The 14,525-nt window shown below is 43.2% G+C and overlaps 1 protein-coding gene across 7 annotated transcripts in view; it reads right to left on the bottom strand.

The window, feature by feature from the left end:
* Positions 1-14,525, bottom strand: part of FGGY (FGGY carbohydrate kinase domain containing) — a 421,503-nt gene that overhangs the window by 50,616 nt on the left and 356,362 nt on the right. For all 7 annotated transcript variants that reach the window (XR_002100291.1, XM_019531523.1, XM_019531522.1 and 4 more), the window contains 3 exons: positions 11,538-11,645; positions 8,096-8,157; positions 2,856-3,003 (listed from right to left, as the gene is read on the bottom strand). Coding sequence is in view for 6 of the 7 variants with exons in the window: in XM_019531523.1 (XP_019387068.1) it covers positions 2,856-3,003; positions 8,096-8,157; positions 11,538-11,645 (318 nt within the window). In the remaining variant the exon portion in view is untranslated. The remainder of the gene's footprint in view (positions 1-2,855; positions 3,004-8,095; positions 8,158-11,537; positions 11,646-14,525) is intronic.

Below are 14,525 nucleotides of genomic sequence, written 5' to 3'. Positions count from 1 at the left end.
TAGATAAGAGTTTGATTCAACCCCTCAGTTCCAGACATTCCTGAATTTGGGGTAAGTTCAAACACTGATCCAAACTTTGCAGCTGGGTTTCATCCCTAATTATCAGACTGATTTTGTTGTACAAGAATGTACATGCATCACCAGTTCTTTTCTCTATGAACCCTCCCATTTCAGTGATAACGGTCCCTGCATTTCAATTTACCACTTTCCTGATATCCAGAGTCATCAAAGTTGTAGTTGTCTAGAATGCCGCCCTGTCCAGTATTTTCAGTTTAGGTTGCCAGGACACTTAGGGTGCTAAAAGTCACCCACTCCACCTGGGGTACGGCCTGCAATGCTTTCTCAGGTTTTTGCCTTACTTCAAAAACCAATGATCATTTTAAAGGATGTTATAACACAAACCACCTGACACAGAAACTGTAGCTATACATCACTGAGACTCAAAAAATCCTAGACCTTAGAGACATATGATTCAGATTGCACCCCCTTCTATCTGCTTCATTTGTCATGGTCCTATACAGTACTACCCTGGCATGTCATCTAATTATTTTGGCTCCCTATACATATACTCAGGGGTAGGGGGAATGCTTTAATTAGAGTGATTCCTGGAGACCTGCTCTAATTAAAACACCTCACTGTCACATGTATTAAGCGCATGCACGCTTACAAATAGCCGCAGGATGCTTTAGCTAAACCTCATGCAACAAGATTTAGCTAAAGTGCCCCTGTGGCCATTTTAAAACATGCAGGTGCTTAATACGTGTGATGGTAAGGCGACACTGGAGCGTTCTAGCTGGAACACGAACTAGCACATGTATAGGCAGCCTTTGCCTCCAGCACGTTCAGTTAGACACAGGGGTGTCAAAAATACAGCCCATGGACCAGATTTGGCTGAGCTGAATCACATGGTATGTGCTAGACCGGCTCTGTGCACAGGGCACACGATGTGCACCACCTGGGATCCATGATAATCATGATGCCCATTCCAGCTGGTCTAGGATCCGTGCTGCACACAGTGCCCCACCATTCCTCCCCACCCAGCTGGTCCAGAATGCATGCAGTATGGATCCTGAACTGCTCAGGGTAGGCACCACATGGAGTGTGTGCCGTGCGTGCTGGACCTGGCATAGGGTGGGGGTAAAGTTTTTGACGGCCTGATACGGCCTGTGGACTAGCTCCACACAACTGATTTGGCCCTGTGGGCCAGATGAGTTTGACACCCCCGAGTTAGAAGTGTCCAAAGGTTTGGAAGCTTCTCAGAGTTTTATGACTCCACAACTAGGGGGCTGTGTGCAACTTCGGTCCCTGATTCGATTCAGCAGAGATTCGGCCTGATTTGGTGACTGAATCTGTGAATCCAAATCGAATCAGAGGACCCCTTAATCTCTCCAAATTGATTTGGAGAGATTTGGAAAGATTCTGCAATTCAGACATAGACACAGCTTTAAATGTTTTTTCTATATGCCTCTAGGTAGCAGGCATGGCTCGTGAATATTGTGATGGTGGGGTGGATGGAGCATCCCACAGGAGCGTGGGGTGCTCCCCAGCGTGCTTGGCAGCAGACCCAGAAGTGGACCAGAAGCACTTCTGGTCCACTTCAGGGTCCACTGGACAGTGTGCTGGCCCCCGCCATGCCCTCTCAGCTCGGTGACTGGTGCCTCCTGGGTCTGGCGGGGGGGGACACCCGGGGTCCCCCTGTGACTGGTCATCAAGCCAGGGGAGGGTTTGGGGGGGCCCCCCAGCATGCTCCCCAGCAGACCTGGAAGAGGACCACTTCTGGGTTCACTCCCGAGCATGCAGGGCCTCGCCCCCCACGTTCCTGTGGGATGCTCCATCCGCCCCAGCATCGCAGCGTTCATGAGCTGCACCTGGTATCTCGGGGTACGTAGAAAAAAACATTTGAAGCTGTGTCTATGTCCAAATCAGTGATTCTCTGAATCAGCATCAAATTTTCAGATTCGGCCGAATCGAATTGGGGACGGTGATCCAAATCAACAAATCGAATCACTGTCCCCAATTCAGGCCGAATCCCAATCCAAATCGAATAGGGCCCATTTCACACACCCCCAGCAACAACATTATGTTGAAAACTGGTTAAAAAAAGACCTTCAAATATTCTCTCACAAGTTTTCTAGTGTTGCTGCTTCTGCTTCTAGACTGAAACGCTGTGAAAACTGTCCTTCATACCATATTTCAGCTATTCCTGTTCCAGAAAACATCTAAATATCTCTAGCCAAGATAAGACTGAATTCAGCTTTGAAAAATGAATGAAGGATGAGGGGGTATAAGGAAGCACCTCATTTATTTAGTCAATTAGTTAGGTCTGAACACGTGCACCCTTCTCTAAGCATTACACCAGAGCTTTCCAGCTTCTCTTTAAACCAACTAGTAAGCAACTGAAATAATGCAACACCCACATTCAGAATACATCAATTTAATTTGAAAAAATTTTCCTTGCAATACATCACTCTAAATCTCTGCTACTGGTTTTAGAGGCTCATCCATTTTACATGAGAAAGCCAAGATTGTCCAGACAGGTGGGTATTCAAAGATAACGAGTGATTGCAGGGGAAGAAGTATCATGCAAAATACTGGAAGAAGTACCTCCTCATCCTTTTAGCAAGCACATGCAGCCCTAGTGATATCAGAACTATCCGGATTGATGGCAAGCTGTAAAAACATTTGCTAAATTCAATCACAACAACAAATACTAGCAAGAAAATCAGGTCTGCTGAGATATTTCGAATAACTAAGCAGGAGTATGTTTAAAATAAAAAAGAAAGCTCCTTCTAAACTTTTTTTTTTTTTAAACATTACCCTGTATTGACCTTTTGCAAAGTCAGGCTGTTTCTTACCATGCCCTTTAGTGTCAGATCTGCTAAGGGAGATCGGTTACCATGGAAATCTGGCCAAACATGTAAATCAACAGTGAGGAAACCCACAGGCAAAGATTTCTTAATCAGATCCAGGTGACTGTTCAAGTATGTATATATACTTTGAGCACTGGAAGAAAAACAAGTTGGAAAAAAGGGAAGGGGGGGAGGTTATTCATTGAACATAAAACATTTGTACCTCTAATATCAAATGCAAGAAAACCATCAAAGAGGCCCACAAGCCAAACTTAAAACAAATGAGAGAAAGAAACATTCGCTTGCCAGGCATGTAGAATAAGGGGCGAGTTATATTGCACCATCGCAGAGCAGGAGATCCAAGTTCCTGACTGCAGTGGGGATGGGGGGAGACAGTAGGGACTAAACGACCTTCACAAGTAGCTGCCCCGCTGCCTGGGCATTGCCGCCTGCGGGTCACTCCTGGAGCTGCAGCTGTTTGGCATTAGTTATGCTGGCAGACATGCCCGTCACAGAGAAAAGGTGTGAATATTGTGAAAGAGAAGGAGGAAAAGAAGAAATATGATTCCTCGAGAACAACGAAAACAAATGCCTTATTTTCCCCAAATATTATCAATGCTCTTGTTGTTTGTGTCGATTTTTTTCATTCGCGATACATAAAAGTTGGAGAGTGTAGTCTGATTAAAACAGACCAGCAAGGGTGGAATAGGGTAAAGTAGATGCTGCTATGCTGGGGAGGAGCTGAGCAGACTCCAAATTGCATTTTATTTTATTTGGGTTCTGATACTACACCCAGCTCCATATTGTCCAAGAGCCTTTTTCCTGGGCCAGCAGTAGTTGCAGGATTAATGATGAACTGTTCATTGTTCTGGCTTGCACGGGCCCGGGTGACATTCCAGTTAAAAATGTTTCAGTTAGGGTTATAATACTTTTCTAACAAAGAAAAAATGCAAGCAACAGATTCATAATTTTCCTTTTTCCTTCACTGCTCAGGAATGTCCGAGCAGGGCACTTAATTTCAGGCATCCAGGTCAATAACAGCATCTAACCCTAATTACAATTGATTAGTCATTGTCTCATTTATTGTAGGTCCAAACAGTGATATTCATTTAGCCCCTGCATATATATTCAATCACACACTAATGAGATCCCTAAGGGAATTTGGCATATGCTTTACCACTTTGACTTCTGACCTCCTAGCAGCTGTATATTTATATTTGCATTCAACCATTCAGCCGCATGTTTTTTCAATTATACCTTACCATGTGTATGCTATCAGAGAATATCATTCAAAATGAAGTGCACTTGGAAGACATTAAAATAACTAATTCACATCATTATTCACATACTTTTAAATGTGCTTTACGTGCCTTCCTGGAACTGAATTATGATAATTTTGTGAGTTACAACAATCCTTTCCCCCACCCCCGAATAGCGGCTCTATTTTCTGCCTCCCTAAAGATTATATTATAAGCAATACCTGCTAATGATCAATCCCTGCATGTTCAGTGTAAATCCTGGTTTTATGGAAGAGAGAGGAGGAAAAAAGAGGACGAGAGCAACATCATTCAACATGGGGCCTATGCGACCTCCCAGATTTCCTTCTGGTCCTCTCGTTACCTGTACCTAATAGCAGGGATTTCCAGTGGGTGCAGCTATTTCAGAGCTCAAAGCCCATGCAGCAGAAATTTAAATGCGTCTTTCCAGCCCAGAATTACCCTTTACTCCTTCCCCTTCCTCTAGATCTGGGCCATAAGGTTTGAGTCTGTATGAACGACAGAGCTTCAGAGCTTCTTCAAACACTTGTCAGTGCCATGTGCTGGGCTGCTGATATTCTTGTACCGGATCCCTTTTCTCCTTCAGTCCTTTAGCAACAGTAGGGCTGTGCTTTGTACTCCTGAATGTTTGAAGCAAATGCTTTTTGTCACCACCACCGAGCTTTCCTTTGGCTGTTTAAAAAGTCTGTAAGCGACAGCATGAACAAGCAGCAGACATTCACCAGAAGGTAATATCTGTACTATCGGCCATATCTCAGAAGCCAAGGGGACTTATGTACTTCACCTCCATAGGTGCATTTGAAAATGCTACCAGGTGCCTACCTACATCTTCAGATTCCTAATTACCTCTGAAAATCTGGCCCCAAAATCCACATACTGAAGGAACTGCCATTATTACAGATGACCTGAATGATCCCAAAGTACTTTACAGACACCATTTCACTACTGCAAATTCTGTCTGAACACCTGAGGACAAAACCCTGAAAGCAATATAAAAATTGCCAAAAGGAGTGAACTCTAGACCCAAAAATATGAATTCAGTATACTCCCCTTCAAGAGCAAAGAGTTAATTGAACCCTATCAGGTTTAGTGCCTGTCAGTTCAAGGAACCTAGGTCATTTGTACACCACAAAATTGGCCTTTCAAGTGGCTTAATGCCCTTTTTCACTGCTTTAATGGTGCAGCTGTTTACACATATCAGCAGCATAATGTGTGTTAAATGACTTTGGGACACAGCAAAATAAAACATGTCGAGGCGTTTTAGTTTGCTACCTTACAGCCACAGAGGGAAGCACTGGGCCCCGTGCAGCTCGGGGCTGTGCAGGCAGCCTGGCAGCAGCCTGGGAAGGCAGGCTCCACCAAAGGGGGGAGAAAAAAAAAAGCAGCGAGCCTGATCTTATTTTTTTTAATTCCCAGAGCTTGCCTGACTGCCTGAGCTGCACGGGAGCCTGGTGCTCCCTGCATGGCTGCAGCGGTCCCTGGGGCCGCCTGGGCTGGATGCCTGCAGGCGGGTGCCACCTGGGGGGCGCTGCTGCTGCCGCGGAGGGAAGCACCGCTCCTCCCCCCACCAGGTCAGGGACCACTCGGCCCACCGGCAGCTCACCCTCCCTTCCCCGCTGCCGGAGAGGCAGGTCAGGATCAGGCCTAAGCCCTTGCATACATGCCACGAAGGTTTACTTTGCCTTAAACTGAAACGGTGTTAAAAACCCACTGCTTCAATTTAGGGAGAATTAAACCAAAGTAGACCCCGCGGCACGTACACATAGTCCTAGATACTGCAGCCTTGATGCTTAGATCAAAAAGTCCCCTCCTCTCCTGACCACACACTACATGTTTTCTCATGCCAAAAATACCTGTAGATTATTAACTGACAAAACCGCTGACTTGTCACAACCCTATACCTTGCACAGTTGCTGTTGGTATGAAGTTGGCATAAAATAACACTGCAAGGGTGAGTGCAGAACACTGATTCTGTTTGCAATTTTATAACCGCTCTGCACGCGCTGACAAACGTAAGTGACTTTGCAAGGCAGGGAATCAGGCCAAAAACACCTTACCGTTTATTTTAGAGAGATCTGCAGGCAAATAACTCATCATCTCCTCCCCATCAACGGTCCAAAAAACCCAGACAAGACCAAACGTTGATATAAAGGGTCGGAATTAATCTGAGAAAAACACGGGAAATTCAAAGCTGGAGCCAAAACTTCCTGCTAAATAACCACCTTCTACTTAGCTCTTTCAGTTGATATAGTCTCATCTGATAAGGTCTCAGAACAGCAAGAGAAAGTTTGTGCCATATGTGCTGTAATAGCTAGGTACGATGTTATGAGTTAAAGATGGGATTTTGGCCTGAACAGCAAGGCCCCTGGCTCTTGTCCATTCAAGTTAGGTACTAATGTTAACTTTAATTTCGGTGCGGGTGAGGGTTGAATTTATAAGTGGCTTGTTTACTAAATTTATAGCTATGCAAACATTTCATTAGAAAGGCAGTGTCTGGAAAGCATTATAGAAGTACAATTGGGTAAATTAACTGGATAAAATATTATAACCCTTTGTATCAACACGCTTCTGCACAGTTTTATGATCTTCACGAGCCTCAAATATAAATTAAGTCTGGTAGCCTGTGCTACATGAGTCTGTTATATCCCATGGTATTCAGTATATAGGGAGAAAACAAGTTCCCTCCATCATCTCAGCACTCATGGTTGTCGCACTGTGCCTCTGCAACACCAGCATCAAACACAGCTTGTACAGGTGTGACTGTGCTACAGGTATGACTGACCACGGTAACTTCTCACGAGGGGGGACAACATCTGAAGCTTCAGCATAGGGGAGAAATACAGAGCTTGACTCTTATTTTGTCATACGAAATTTAGTCATAGCCTTAAATCACAAGGGACCCTAGAAAGCATGAAGTCTCCTTCGTTCAACATAACATGCAATTGCTAGAACTGGACTTCTGGGAGGCAGAAAGAGTTGTTTAAGAAAGAGTCACTGGATATTGCCTTCCTAGATTTCACAGGGACGTAGCGGGTTTTCTAGAGCAACCAAGGCAGAAGTAGGGGGGGACCGGGAGAAGCTCTGTGTCAAAATCAGTGTGAACGTGCATGTGTGTGTTTCTTTCAGGCCCGGGACTTGTATACCGGTTAGGGCAGGCTGAGAGACTGGAGCAAAAATACCAGGTTTGCTATGCTTCATCATTCCAGAAAAGGAAGGAAGGAAGGAAGATATTTCCCTCAGATAGGCAAATTTGTTCTTATGGCTCTAGTCTTGGAGAGTTTTTAACTAAAGATGAGCCCGAGTAGAAAGCTCAGGCTCTAGATTTGAAAGGCAGGTCACAGGCAGCCAGCCTTCACGCTCTGAAGTGGCTGACCTCAAAGCCCAGATCCAAAACAGAACTGTAGAAAGTGTGGATATAGATCCAAATGCTGCAGCTCAGGCACACCTCTTTACACAACCCTTTATTTTGGTTTTCACTCCCCTTCCCACCATCCTGAAGTATCTCTTCCTACAGGAGCTTTTCTTTCACGTAGTTTCCACTGTGCTATTAGCAACAGTCTGCTTAGTCTCATCCCTAGTCCTTGACAACATCACAATGATGAGGCCCCATTAGCCCAAGGCACCCAGGTGTGCCAGATAGAAAGTATTCAGTGCTACCAAGTGACCTAATCAGGTGGATACAAAAATGGCTTTGATGTGCAAAGCAAAAGGCAAGCCCCACTACTTGGGTAAGTAGTCTAACCTCAGGGAGGCATATTTTAGGTTTGTTAAGTTTTGATCCATGAATTATTATAATTAGAACAGCCTTTGCAAATGCTTCCAATCAGTTCACATTCAGGTAACCGAGTTCGCAGACAGTTTGGCTGATTCTCATGTCCTGAGATGAGAGCACTACAGGTATGTGAATTCAGTCTACTATCAAAAATCATTATAAAGCAGATGCTGTAGTAAAGAAGTAAAAGTGGTGACCTGGCCGCAGCTTTCGCTTGCAATTCTGGGAAGGCAACGTGGCCCTGGACAACATGCTCGATCTGAAAAAGAAGAAAACCAACTTGATTGAAAGAAATTCAATTTAAAGGTTCGCTCCTGGTACAGCATTTTGGGGAATTACAGTTCTAAAATGGCAAAAGAGCTTCCAAGTTACTGAAAAAGGGCTTGGTCTTATTGAAGCCAATGGCAAAACTCCCACTGATTTCAACAGAGCCAGGATTTAGTTTAAAAAGATGTTATACCTAAGATGAGTAAAATAATATGTTTATTGCTTCCCAGGTATAACTGCAAGCAAAATACATCACCCCTTGTGTCTCGAAAAGCCAAAGTAGGCTTATTAATCCATCTCATGCCATTGCAGAAATGGTGACATTTGGAAATCTAACTCACCTTGAGTGTTACTGGTGCAAACATCTAGCTTGCATTTTTCCTTCATTCTATATTATAAAGATAATATCTATTGTCAAGGCTGTTTAATGTTGGATCTGCTAGAATATCAAATGTCTAACTACTTGCAGACTTCAGGTGTTCCTCAAGCAGACAGCACAATATTCATGCAGCACAAGAACACTGCACTATTTCGCAGCATTAGCTTTGCTAGTACCTCTTACTAAATTCATCGGGCAGCCATGCGAATACCAAAATTATGTTATAATTTGTATTAATAAAGTTCTACCAACATATACCAAAGCCTACAATCAAACAACTCCCAGGCAGGGTTGGAAACAATTTTTAATATACGTTAAGTGCTTCGTTGATTGCTATTAAAGTGTTTTGAGTTTTACAGGAGGATTCCAAAAAATAGTCATCTCTAATCTAAAGGCGTATTTTCCATCTCTCCATAAATTAACACAACGTACCCCTTAGGGCACTGGGGACCAATCTTTTTTTTACCCCACCCTGAGCGCCACTCTGATCTCCTTACCCAGCCCGATCTGTTCCTCTGCTTTCTGCTCTGTGGCCTATCTGACAGTCCCCTGCCAAGTGACATGCAGAGGCTGCGTGTGCTACTTGCAGCACATGTACTGCAAGTTGGCTACCCCTGCCCGAGAGAGACTAACAGAGAGAATGCTATGAGAAAATCCTATACTAAATTACTGATATCAAACTCTGTTGCGGGATAGGTCCATCTCAGTTTCTTAACATGAAGTTAACTGATGGCTAGTTGGCTTGTAGTGGCTAGCATGGAAACTCTACAGATCTCTCTCATAATACAGTGTCCATCCTTTACTCTGAAACTCAACTAGCTCAACGTGAGGTCTGATATAAACGTACCCTTTACACAGTGAACATGTAAAATGCACCATACAGGGAAATGTCTCCCTTACTATTCATAAAACAATTCACCGAGCAGGGTCAAATGGGCTTCCAGGATAACAATTTAAACCTCATGAACGCATGACAGCACCTATCAGAGGCAACTGTAAAGATAAAGAGGTAAAACTATGACTGTTCAGGGTGCTGGAAATACCTGCTGACCGAAAGCCAGATGATGTGTTTAATTTTCATAGTTCTCATTAGTTCCGGAACTTGGCTATTAACAGTATAACGACAATCATTTTCAATATGCGCACACATTTCCAGATGGACAGCAGACGAAATACATTAAGTTCCTTCTGAGGTTTGCACAGAAGATAAGGAAAAGCAAATTGCACAAAGATAAATGTATCAGGAACAAAGCGCTGGGCTGCACTGAATTTTATAACACTGAAATAGTAATATTAGAACAAGCCACCAGGCATTAGTCATATACATGAACTATATAAAGCTGTCCAGAAAATGTTTTAAACTTAGTTTAAAAGTCAACATACATAGGTACATGTTTTATATATGGATATGTGTGCATGTGCGACAGAGAATTTATTTTATTAAAAAATATATAGTCCTACAACATTACGGTTGTAAAGTTAAACACTCAGACTTCAGAAATGCCCAAATTAAGGCTGCATGCATAAACTTACCTCTACTTCCTAGTGGATGTTTTTTGGCTGCTGTCTGTAATTATGTCTCATCTCAATTATGCAATAGACCTTTTCCTACACATTTTGAAAATGCAGTTTAAATGCTTAGGCCTTCCAGAAGGAAAACTCGGTTTTTTTTAGAACAAGCAGCTCCTCAGAAGAACTCTATCCAGGCCTATTTTGACATTTCAAACTTAGCAGAATTTCTAGAAAAGTGATGGGAACTTTTTAAAAGGGAAACTATCTTTATTTTGCTCTCACTGGATACCATTGGCTATGTTCAAACTTTATTGGAAAAAAAAGTCACCTTCAGGCACAGACCAATCAGTGAAAATTTAATCCTAAAATAGGACTTTTTCAAACAGCTAAGAGTAGGCAAAAGCCTATTTTATTATGACTGCTTCTTTCCAACTTTCACTATAGTAGAGACAATCAACCAGCCACAACAGGAGGTTTGACATATTTAATTTCAATTTCTTTCTCTCTACTTGTTTTGTGTGCATCAGCTGAAAAATCCACATGAAACAGAATATTCTAAGAATGTCTTAATAAAGATACACTTCCCCTAACATACCTAAAGTTTTATGCTAACTTTTGCTACGGGCCCTAACAAAAATAGAAACAAATTCCAAAGATCTTCCTGGAGTACCAAATGCCTCCTTACAGATAAAGAAAGTCAGACCTTCACTGCTTCAAACCTTGAATCTAGTGGGTCTCAAACTTCTTTGTACCAGGACCCATTTGTTAACATCGGTGGCCAGTCCCGACCCACTGCCCCCCACCCTCAGCCCCCCCAGAGTGTGTGGCAGGGGGAATGTGTGTGAGGGAGGGGGGCACCCAAGCAGCCCTTTGCAGGCTGGATCTGGGACAGTCTAAAAAGGAAAAGCCACGGTTTCCCACATTTTTCTCCTTTAAAGGAGAATACATTTTAAAAATCTGTTCGTGACCCTTTCATGTTTTCTTGCGACCCACTTTTGGGTTGTGACCCGTGGGTTGAGAAATACTGCTTCAATCTATTAGCAAACTGAATGCAGATCTGAGCATCTGTTCCTCTACTCATACTTTTGAAGACAGATCTCTCTATTGTAGCAAATGTGATTAGAATTCACTTTCAGGTTTAACTTTATTCCCTCGTTCTCTCCTAGACTGCAGAGGGAAAATGTATGTTTGGCACTTGTATTGAAGAGGGCTTCAAGAGGGAATGCTCTTTTAGTCCACTCTTTCTCACCCCCCCGAGCAAGTCCAAACACAAGAGTTTTTATCCTTCTGAAAATTAATAGACTTCTGAGCAGCTAATTGTTTAGTGCTTTTAGCAGCACATTCACCATCGTGCTCTCATAAAGATATTCTGGGCCAGCCCCGCAGCTGGTATACGCTGGCATAGCTCCGCACAGATATGCTGATTGACTAGAACTGAGGAACCAGGCTTCTATTTTAGAAGAAACTCTTTCCAGACTTACCAGTTTTCCCGTAGCACTTTGGCCTCCTTCGTTCAGCCAGAATCCAGGTACCATGGCCGAGTAATAGGGCCCCCAAACACCAGGCACATAAATGGGGGTTTCACTTATCTGCAAAAGCAAGAATCAACATAGTCAATCAAACTGCCCTGTTTGCCTGGGCTTTCCAGGGACCAACACTGGCATTAGAGCATTGGAAATGTTCACACAAGGAGGACGAGCAACAGATTTCAGAACTTGGCCCTTACTAGATACATTTTAGGTGGGAATAAATAGGACAACGCCTTAGTTCTCCAGCACATTCAATTCACTTTTTGATGGGAAGATAATCTCCTGCAGATCACATATTAAATTGTGCTTAGCTGATACTCCGGAGTTGTTTATGCCGTAGCTGATCATTTTTTCAAAGCAGAGACTTAAGATTAAACTTGAAGGTCCAGAGACAACGTCTGAGATCCTCAGGTAGGTCTTTCTGCTCTCGTGATGAGCAGGGAGAGCTAGGTGCCTCCAAATGGCATTCACAGAAGTCAACAGGTTCAGTGAAGAGTTGCCAAAGTTAGCCAGTAGGAAACACTGAGGACAGGGCTGTGGCTTAAGTCCTGTCTCTCTGGGGGACTTTGGTATCTTCCTTAAGTGTTGCTGGAGATATCTTCCTTCACTAAAAGATTCTCCTGGACGTAGGTCTCCAAGGCCCTTTTCTCAAGAACTGAACAGAGACTGCTCTTCTTTTTCAACACACAGGGTACCCTACTTTTATCCACTAACTCAGCAGTTAAGCTGTTATGGGAACGCATGGAAGACCTGGATTCATGACCTCTTTTTGCTTGAAATTGGAATTCCAACTACCAAGCTAGAAGGGTGAGGGAACTCACTTTTCTTCCTGTTGAAGCTGTCCTACCCTGCATTTAGATTCGGCATAGTTCAGTTCAGGTCTCTGACATCCTGTGAATGCTCCAACCCCTAAGATGATAAATAAAGGGGAACATCACAGCCACCTCCTCTGGCTGTGCCAGGGTACTTAAGTGGCAGGGTTGAGGGTTTGGGATTTTTTTGGACTTAGGAACATCTAGCGCAAGAGCTCCACCAGACTAACAAGATAGAGGTCAAAAGAAAACTTCTCCTGGCCCAATCAATACAAATCTACTTTCTCTCAACTGGAGCTTGCCCTTCATGGGTGGAAACCTTGGCCCTACCAAAGTCATCCAAGGTCTGCCCCATACTGTTTGAATACAAGCCCCAATCCTGTTCCCAACAAATGTAATGCAAAGCTCCCCTTGACTTCAGTGACAGCGGAGTCAGATTTTTAACAGAAGATTTGCTAAACATTTTAGGGGTGCCTACTAATATCGGGCTTATTGGCGTGTGTTCATCACATGTTTAGTAAATAGACCAGCAGAAAGGTTTCTGTACAATCAAACCATCATTAAATTACAGATAACTCTTGTCAGGAACACAAAATTAAATTAAAAAAATAACCAATCAAATAAGCAGAAACTGGCTTCCCTACACAGTGCTGAGCAATCCCAAGTCCTGATTTCTCTTGAGAATACAGCTGACAACTATGAGAGAATCTTCCTCATTTGTCCTCAAATGGTCAATCTTAATACTAGAAATACTTAAAAGTCTTAAAGCTAGAAATACTAAAAATCTTTCTTAAAGATTTTTCTGCATGTCACTGAGTGAGCTGTTGACACAATGGACATCAGCTCTATTTCTTTTTTAAAAGTTCAAGATTGGATGGCATGTCCTGCACTGAAATCAGCAAGTCAAGATGACAAAGTGCATCTTTTTTAATGCTATCGACTGTTTCGTATGTGTCCTTTTAGGCCCTTTTGATGCGAGACGTTCCAGTGCTTTACACGGATTAACAAACAGCGCTTTACAATGTTGTAGTGAGATGGGCAGTCCATTACATATTTTACAACAAAAATGTTACATATTTTATGACATGAGCAATGTGTTTTCCTAAAGCCTCACTCCATATTTAGGCACTTAAAAAACAGCTTGGAAGACCCAAGTCTGCATCACCGATGTCAAAGAGAATGGGACTGTAGCCTTTGGTCCCCAAATCCCTATTTAGATACTTTGCTCATACAGCAATGGCAGCCATGGGAACAGAGTCCAGGGGTCTTGACTCAGAGTCTTTTGCTATAACCCCAGCCAGTGGAAGAACTGTAAAGATAAGAAGGAGGAGTCAGGGCAGAGGAGGTCTGTATTTTTGAAGTCTCCTCCCGAAGTGTTCTTCACAGGACAAATATTTTGTACTAAATTTACCCATCTGGAAGGAGAAAGGGTTGAACTGACTCTGCTGAGGTTTGAATCTGTGCTTCTAGCAAGTACAGCTCTACTGTTCCTGAAGCTAAAGCCAGCAAGCTATGCATTGCCCACCTATTTATTAAGGCAGAAGCAAGTGGTTGGACTGGCTGCAAGATTTTTACAAATGTACAGGAAGATCCAGATGTTGTTTTTTCCTACATTGTACTTTGATTGCTCCTAAGTTATTAGCTTGCTATTCCCCAAACTGCCCTATATGTCTGATAACTTTAGAAGGTGTAGGCTGAGTAATGACTTAACCAGCCCTGAAGCGAGTACTTCTGGAGAGCAATGGGTTCTGAGTGTCTGCAGCCTGGATCGGCATTTTGGAGGATACCCACAGGAATCTGCCGGGACAGGATATTTCCGTGCTGCCTCGTATCCATTTACACTGAGGCTTTCCTATCATCTTACTACCAAAATACCATTTGTACGCATTCCAGCAAACTTTCAATGCATGTATGGTGCAAATGAGACAGTCACATATCTCTGGGTAACCGGACACAGCCAACGGGACGCTGACTTGCCATTTCGTCTTCTGCGGGAAGTTCTCCCCAGTAACTCTGAAGTGGGATGAGAGACGTTGCTATGATGCCGAGGGCTACTTGCACCATTCATAGTTTTCAAATTGCTCTCTGACAGCCATCTCTCAAAAATTTAGCTCAGGTTTAGCAGACT

Source organism: Crocodylus porosus, unplaced genomic scaffold, assembly GCF_001723895.1.
Source record: "Crocodylus porosus isolate Cpor-Errol unplaced genomic scaffold, CroPor_comp1, whole genome shotgun sequence".
Taxonomy (NCBI): Eukaryota; Metazoa; Chordata; order Crocodylia; family Crocodylidae; genus Crocodylus; species Crocodylus porosus.
Note: the sequence above shows the minus strand (reverse complement) of the source record. Positions and strands in the feature narration are given on the sequence as shown.